Source organism: Pelodiscus sinensis, chromosome 3 (assembly GCF_052426305.1).
Source record: "Pelodiscus sinensis isolate ZL-2025 chromosome 3, ASM5242630v1, whole genome shotgun sequence".
Classification (NCBI taxonomy): domain Eukaryota; kingdom Metazoa; phylum Chordata; order Testudines; family Trionychidae; genus Pelodiscus; species Pelodiscus sinensis.
The window spans coordinates 38,883,051-38,892,092 of record NC_143054.1 but is presented as its reverse complement, the minus strand read 5'-3'; the positions used below and the strand labels follow the sequence as shown (position 1 = coordinate 38,892,092).

Sequence of the window (9,042 nt, the reverse complement as noted above, 5' to 3'; positions counted from 1 at the left end):
ATCAAAACTATTACATTTAGGTTGAAATTGAAGGTGTGTGAAACTTTACATTTGTCAAGTTCTTTCACAGTTATCATATGAGTAATAAGTAATAAGCTTCCTGATTGAGGAAGATATCCATTTCCTGTATATTTTCAATTATTTCAAATTGTTTAATTCAATAAAGAGTAAATTCCACTTTTCTCAAAAAATTTAATTGCAGAATTATTTACAGGAGATGAACATAAACAATACATAAACCAATTGAAAGAGGCAACTTCATAAAAGAGCCGGGGGCAAAAGAGTGAAGCACATTTTCTTACAATCAGCTGGAGATGAGTAGAGAATCATGAAGAGGAATAACTCAAGAATAGAACAATTCTCAAATATGTCTTCAAAATAACGAGTAACATTCTGGGACAGAAGATATTACTTAGAAGCAAGAAATTATTGTAGCAATGAAACAGCAAACTGTACATTCAATTTAGGTATCCTGCATGCTACTAAATAGAATTTATCAAAAGAACCATAAAAGCATGAAAAGAGAATTACATAAAATAGTTTAATTCTAGTGAAGTATCGCTTTGTACAGATGATGAATATTTGGCACTCAGTTCATCCTCATTGTTGATATGATTTCTTATGTATATATATTTATATATATATTTATATATATATTTTAATGTTAACTAAACAGCTAGTTTCCTGGTTCTAACATTCCTTGAAATTCTATAGGAGGCATTTAATTTAGTCCTTAGGCCACACTTGAATATTTTGGCATGTTACATGGTAAATGGATATATGAGTTATCGCTGTACAGATGAAACTGCACAGTCATGGTGGCTTTTCTTCAAGAAAGAACAGTTCTAGAGCAATAGAAGTCACATGACTTCAAAGGGAAAATTTGTTAATTCAGAAAAATCTCTATATAAAATGGAGTAAGGAGTACATACATGCTGAGCCCTTTTAAAATGAGATGGCCATGCTATTTAAACCTCCAAGGGGAAAAATCAAAGCATGGATATGAAGATGTGGATTCCATCAACTATTAGAAAATTACTTGCTTTATTTAGTATATAATGACAATTATCATAAACTTGAGCCCAATAACAAGCACTCTGGGATGACTGTGACCTACTTGAAAGGGAAGAAGATCTACTTTAAAAAATGCTGCATGAGCTAACTTCCAGAGTAATTGTTTTCCACCTCAATTAGACATGCATCAGAGATACACACTGATGCACTGCTGGAATATCAGTTGCACTGATACACATCTGGAATAGCTCCATTGACTACAGTGAAGTTTCTCAGGTTTACATTAGTGTAACTGAAATCAGAATCTATTCATAAAGCTAAAAATATTTATCATAGAGCTCTGCTTACAGTTCAGCCCCAAAGATGGAAACTGCTATGTGCAGAATGACAATCTAGAAAGGGGAAGTGCTTAAGACTGGCTATATTGATTTGTGGACTTTAAACTAATGATAATATCTTCAAATAAGCTCTCATTCATTCCTCATTTAAATGAAGTTTTGTTTGTCAAATCAGTACTGAAAGAGTAAAAGACTGTTCTGCAACAAAATACCAATGTAGTATAGTGACTACCAATGATCCTTAATTAAAGACATACAGCTTGATTCTCAATTGGCATATTTATGTGTTAACATTAGTGGAGCTACAAGGACTTACAACATCTGAGAATCTGACCCATGAAGCTTAATTCAGAGCTCAATGAATGATAATGGGCACTGCTTCAATATCACAAATGGCAGAATTAGGACTATAATGTCATTCCCTGTCATTATCTTTTATGAAAGGTGTCACATGTTTACTGTTGAGGGTTCTGAAATGTGAATTTCACAAGTAATGGAAAAAAACTGTCCTGGCCACATAAAGGTATTAAGACTTACATTTATTTATTTATTTATTTTGTAAATACCAGGAGACACATTATTCTTAGTATCTCATTCAACTTCAATTTTGGGTAAGTTTCCTTTTTTATTTTCATTTTTACATTTATCATTCTGAACATATTGTTTTATAATGGTTTCAGTTGCTGTATTTCACTTCAGAGATGGGTGCATTATGGTGATGGACTGAGCATTTCCTATGGTTCCAGAGAACTAAAATCAAAACGGGAATTTGGGTGTGCTGGTGAGCATGCCAAAAATCACTTATTATGGATGATCTGCCTCAACCCCCAAAAATATTGCATAGAGGTAGCTTTATCGCTTTTTCATTAAATGAACCATTAGGGTCAATGAGGTGTAATCAAAGAACATGCCCTCCCCCACACACATGCAATTGCCCCCCATTGGTCTCTAACTACAATTTCAGAATATTATATTCTTTTTTATTTTTACTTGTGGTCTGACTATAGTCCACAAGGGGGTAGAGACTATAGCAGGTTTCAGCTACAATAGAGTCATACATTAAGCCTGTTTTTGCAGCATATGGTCTCGATCCTCTGCTGAAAAAACTCATGGGAAGGAGTTCTGGTGGTGAGATATCTGCTGACGATCCCTAGTGGAGATTCCTCCATACCATGTCACTGAGGGCGAGGGGTGAGTTGCCCCGATTGAAACAGGCTGAGAGATAATATAGAAAAACCTGGCAAACCTGTACTATACACATAGAGACTCTATGCTTTTTTCACTGGTCGTGGCTCCCTTTTTAATCATTATCCAGTTCTCTGGTTAAATAGCTCCTAATGGGCTCTCCCTTGGCCACAGTGGCTCTAAAGACCATCAAGTATGGAGCAGATGCAAAGGCTATTTCTGAAAAGGTGCCAAAATGTGAGGATGCTCTCTCTTGTCTTCCTAATTTTTGGAGGAATGGCCACGTGCTTTGCCCCCACTCCCAGTCACAGCAATTCCTTTCTTTTGAACCATCCAATTTTGACATCTTCCTCCAACAGTCCAGATCCTGGAGTATGCAGAGAGGTCGCCATAACATTTTGAGGGGATTATAAAACTCCCTTTTGGTGTGGAGGCAATGAGGACATGATCCAGTTGAACCACTTGCCCTGCATGAGCTAGAATTTTGCCCACCCTTTGCAAATCAGCTAGTAAAGTGCATTGAGATCCTTCTGGATGAAAGGCACTATATAATGTAAGTGTTGACCTCCCATGCACTAGGGAAGCACCACTCTGAATATTAAAGGATTTACTAATATTTGTCACCTGAATTTCGATTTACTTGTGACAGCATTGTCTAGTGATTTGCTCTGAAAGCCGTGTGGAGGAGTAACTGACTATTGCTGAGCATTTTATCTCAACTATCATTCAACATTTCTAAAGCCCCTCTCACAGAGGACTCTCTGCTTTGTACAATATTAAAGGAGGCAGCTGTACCTAATTTCCTATGGGATAAATTCAGCCTTCAGATTAACATGCACAACACACAGTGCAGTCAGACAGGCCAAGCTGTGGCCTCCTCTGCTGACGTTAATGCTGTAGTCCAGGTGTAAACAGGAATAAAATTTGTCTAAGAGTGTGATGCATGCAAATGGCTGAGATGAATCTGAGTCTTAGTTTGCCAGTATAGCTACCAATTAGCATAAAGATGTTACTGAAATAAAACAGCACAAGAACATAACAGAAAGTTTAAAGAGTTGCTGACAAGCAATAGAACAGGGTATTGTACGTTGTGAGAGCAGAATAAACAAAGAAACCCAGGAAGAGAGAATCTGTAGAGAAGCACAAGTCAAAGGAAGATTCTGAGAAATTTCTGGTACATTTGTGGCTGATAGCTAAACTGCAGTCCATTGTCTCTTAGTAAATTCTGTCCCTTTCAACAGTTCATCAGTTGTGTTAAAATAATAAAAATTAGAACACTGATTTACTGAAAAGTAGAAGTTATTACTTTTAAAAAATAATTTGTGTTATATGAAGTGCACTATACGTATGAAATCCACACACCTTCCTATTTATGCTTGAATTCCTTTCTAATTGATCTCAATTTTAATATACAGTGACAAAGTTTAAGCATGAACTAAAATGTAATTTTTGGTATTAAACTGTACAACATTTTCAGTCTTTACACACTGCCAGAGGCCATTCTGCTCAATCAATCAAGAAATAATAAAATGTGTTGTAATGTACTTCACTGATTTAAAATGAACTTTAAATCTAAAATAAATACAAAGCAAAAAATATGTATAAAGTATTGAACCTTAAACCAATCATGTCTTGTTCTTACATCAAATATAATACTATTGAGAATTCTGTTTATTATACTTGTGTTTTATGGACAATGAAATGACAAATGTATTTTTCACCCTTTACAGATAAGACCTGGTATGTAAAAGGCCTAGCTAATGAGTTATTCTCTTATGAGAACTCTGACTCCTAAAATTGTTCTAAGTATCTATAGAGCATGAAGTTGCTAAGATAGTCATAATCAGTTATTACGTTAATAGAAAATTATAATTTACTGACATTTCTTTTATACTGATCCTGTAATCCACTCCGATGTATGAAATGAATATTTCCAGATTTGACATGACCTCTCTGTAGGTGATAGTTACTAAATACGGTGTATCTTATAGCAATGATTAAAGCAGATTGTGTGTGACTGACTTTCAACACAAGTATTATAAACATGTTATTTTTCCGACTAATTAGATGTACAATACACGGATAAACATGGCTTTGATCTGCCTTTATTGATAGAGTGTTACCTGTACAACAAGTCGAATATATTGCACTTAAAAATGTAACATGTACAGATAACATTTTATCAGATTTAGCAGTAGGCATCTATTTTACTTATAATTATTCTTCTTTGGAACAGAGGTGGAACACATAGGGAATCAGACATATCCAGAGACTCATATTGAGCGCATTCCCATAATTGCATGAACCGTGTACAATTTAGGGTCAAATTTGCTCACACAGGTCTGTTTTAGCCAGACATTTGGAGTCCAATTTAGTGATAAAATATTAACATAAAACAATCCCAAAAAGCTGATGGGTAATTAAAACATTACGAACTGTTTCAAAACACACTATAGCATAAGCTGGGATCAAAATTTAACAGCTAGTCTAATTTTTACAATTTGACTTTACAAGTTCTGTATACTGACAGGTCAAACGCTGTTTGCTGTACCCATGCGACACCCTTACTTCATGTGGGATTACTCACATGAGTAAAACAAGTCTGATTTAGCCTGAAAGTATTCAAGGAAATTAGATAAAATATATCAGGTGCCATAAATATCTCTCTCTCTCTCTCTCTCTCTCTCTCGCTATATATATATATATATATGGGTCTATTTTAAATTTCCTATATCTAGGAAATACACTGGCTTTATTTTCATGTGGATAGTTCTAATTCGCAGCTCCACTTAACATTAAATATCACTTTTAAATACTAAAGATGCCAAAACCTGCAAATACATTTGTATTTAAAATAGTACAACAAATATAGGAAGCAGCATCAATATTGTACACTACCCAGGATTCAGCTCTTTCCGGATACAGAAAATGCTGTGAACACACTGGGGGGTGAGGGCATAATAAGTTTTCATTTATATAAGAATATTTCAGGGAGGGTTTTTTTGTTGTTGTTTTTGGAAGGACATACATTCATCTTGGTTTTTGCTTCCAAATATAGTTTAAGGCTATTTGGTAAATATATACCAGATATCAGGCTCAATTTACAGAATTTTCTCCTTACAGAAACTTCTCAACTATTCGATGCTAACGATTCATATCTTGAAGCTAAACATGCTTATATCAGCTTTGCTCCAAAACTAGAACTCATGCTTAACAAAATGCACTGAAGGAAAAAAACCCAAGAAACCAAACCCAGATTTGAAGCAATGTAAGATCTGTGTAACATATGTTATTCAATGTTCTCAGTCATGTGGCAGGCTTCAGGGTGTGCAGAGTACATATTTAAAGTGCTCATCAAGGTGAACAAAAGAAAGTGCTAGAGTATAATTACGTAGCTATTCTGCCTATGGCTAAATACATAATATTTGTTAAAGCAATAAACAAAAATATGTCAGTTGGGACTGTCTTTGCCATAGATGTAAAACTCTTTTTGATCTAGTGTAGTAATCAGAATCCTGGTATCTGTGGATTATATCTTTTATTACATTTTTATTTGAAGACTTCTAAGAGTTGGAATGCTCAGTTATCTCTGGAAAAGTGGATGAAGTGAAATAATACTATTTAAATGTATTTAAAATTAATGTTTAAAACCTCTTGATTGTAGTGCTTCCTTTTTATTCTCTTATAAAAATCAGAGGCTTGAAAAAATACTTTCCTTATATTCCACATCTGGAAGTCACATTCCTCTCAAATCATTTCTTTATGTATGACATAAGCAAGAGGGTAATCTTGCCTTAACTGATACTGCATAGGAAAAAGATTTCTGGAAAAAATGTAAACCACAGTTCACCTTTACCTTAAAATAACCATTTAAACTTAGATATACTTACCACTCACATTCATATTTCTTAAACTGGTTACAACATCACAACTGGCATTTTAAACAAGCAAAGATTTTTTTTTTCAAGGATACCCTGGAAACTCAATTGATAAAGACTTTTGAGAGTTTAAAATATCACACGTAGCATAGCTTTTGAAATTAAAGAGAGAAGTTTGTTAAAATAAAAAGTTAACACATAAAAGAACTGTTAAAATGCAATGAGTGTTCCAAAGGAGTAAATATAACTATTCTCTTTACACATCTTGCTACAGAAGATCTAACTTGTTAAGGCTTCCACTTTCCTTTCCCCATCACTCAAGTTCTCTTGCATTATAATTTTGCTTTGATTTCTGAATGTCATTATACTGCTATCACAAACATTTCTCACTGGGTATTCCCAATAGGACAAGGCTTGTATGCTTCTTGGTTCCTGACGAACTTTGGAGTTTTAGTGGCTGGATATTCCTGTTCATCTCCAGAAACTTCACTTGACATGAGAGGCCTAATGTTATTTTGCAGTAACAAAGATGAGTAGAATAGTAGAGCACGTGGGCAAATATTTTAGCTGGATTCAAGGAAAAGAAACTGGAGGTCAGAGAGATAAATGGGTTCTTTCTTTCCTGCACTTCACATTTGTAGCACCTTCTACTTGGATTAGCTAATGCCTCTAGTGAATGGTGAGATGCACCCATTTATAGTTTGTTATTCTTATCCCTAATTATCACACAATTTATAAAAATATAAATAACAAAAAAGTAAGCTGGGTTTCATCTCAAGAGGTGTTTCTTGTTGTCCTCTGAGAACATATTGGATAAGTCAGGTCTCAACAAGCCCTATCCATTGTAGCTGATTGTAAGTCAGACAATAAATACAAAAAGAAGTAGTTCTTGCAATGAGCTCAGCAAACTCTGAGGAAATCAAAAGCATTCCACTGTGCTTATGGCACAAAGAACACAACAACCAGGGCATATTCATTGGAGAGAATGAGACAAAAATTACCAAGTCAGTGACAAACTGTACAAGCATTTGTTTTAAAAAAGGACTCTCTGCCGCATTCTGTCTTTAGAGCCGGGTTTGGGCTTCTGGGATATATATCTCAATGCTGTCTGCCCGCTCTGTGGCTGAATTCTGTCGAAAGGAAGCCGCTCTCTTAGCAGCCATTAGCCGTCTTCTGGCTTCTTGACGTTGTCTGTCAGGTAGGTCGAGAGACTTTTCTCTCGTTATAGGGAATTTTCCTTTTGGGGGCTTCTTTGGTACTGGAGGAGGAACCTTCCTTTCTTCCTACAATGGTTATTGAAAACGGAAAGGTGGGTTAAATGTGAAAGGCATAAAACATGCACAGTAGAGAACTGTAAATTGAAAAAATTCTAATCACACAACTAGTAAGCATGTTCAATTTTTTACTCTTAGATGACCAAATTTATGTATGATATTAATTACCAGCAGTTCTAGGGAAAGGAGGAAATACACCTATTGCAGTGCAAATTCTGATGGATTGCATTGCAATAGCACAGTATAAAGGGTGCATCTACTTAAACTCCCAATACACTCTCTTTGCATGTTGCAAACCTCACTTTCATCTTCATGTTAATTTTATTTTACCTGGCACATCATTATATCCATTAAGTTCGGAAACATAGACTGCATCTCAGATAAGAGCTCAGTGTATCTGGGTGTTCTGGTCAAGTGAGAAGCCTGTCTAAGATTAGCAAGACAGGATTTTTAATTACATTAATCATACTGAGGTTAGCCTCAGCTGGGTATGAGATAGCAGCTGTGTATACATCTCTATTAGTTTAGTCTCCTCTCTGAATTGCAAAAAGTTAACATACAAAAACAAACCAGACAGATGGCAATGTAGGGCAAATTGTTCCATACATCAGCCTAGGCTACCTTAAGAAAATCATATTGAGAAATTATTAGAATATAAAGTGAATGTTAATACATGTTTAAATAATGCTTATTGTAGCTCATTTCTGCAACTATTAAGCCTGCTATTGATCTGAAAAATTTAAATGCAAATTGTGCTTCAAAATGTGGTTCTCCCATTTCAACTCATTTGCTGAGTGGGATTGTGAATTGAAAGCTTTAGGTGATATGTATCTTCAAAACAAGTGATAATATGCATCAGTGACACTGTTATCACAATGCCACCTTCTGACATTAGTACATGTTAATGCTGCAATAAAGATCAATACAGTAGGTCACTATTTACACAGGACACTCTAGTAGGCTGTTAATTTAATCCACTGTAAGACCTACAAAATACAGATTTTCTGAGAAGCATGAATTGTATAGGTATTCTTATTGCAACTGATATGCGGAATCTAATATGCACTTGTCACTGGTAAGATTTTACAATGTTTGGCAGTCTTGCTTCAAATTTCCAGACCAGAGGACTTATTGCAGAATTCCATGAGTAGGCATGGTGCTGTTCTTCCTGAAAGCATGCTCTGCTGGGATACTTTTTTTTCATTTGCTATTTTCAGTCTGGAGCATTGTGTTTGCATCCCCATCTTCTCTCTCTTTACTAGGATTCAGTTTCCTCCTTAGACAATCACCAATTCTGCCATTATAATAATCTTTTATTTTCACCAGCAAAAGCAAAACACCCTAGCCACCCAG

At 35.2% G+C, this 9,042-nt stretch overlaps 1 protein-coding gene across 1 annotated transcript in view; it reads right to left on the bottom strand.

Annotated features, from left to right (window-relative positions):
- Positions 1-212: 212 nt before the first annotated feature.
- Positions 213-9,042, bottom strand: part of DLGAP2 (DLG associated protein 2) — a 466,399-nt gene continuing 457,569 nt past the window's right edge. The window contains exon 14 of the mRNA XM_075923576.2: positions 213-7,698. Coding sequence (XP_075779691.1) covers positions 7,480-7,698 — 219 coding nt within the window. The 3' untranslated portion in view covers positions 213-7,479. The remainder of the gene's footprint in view (positions 7,699-9,042) is intronic.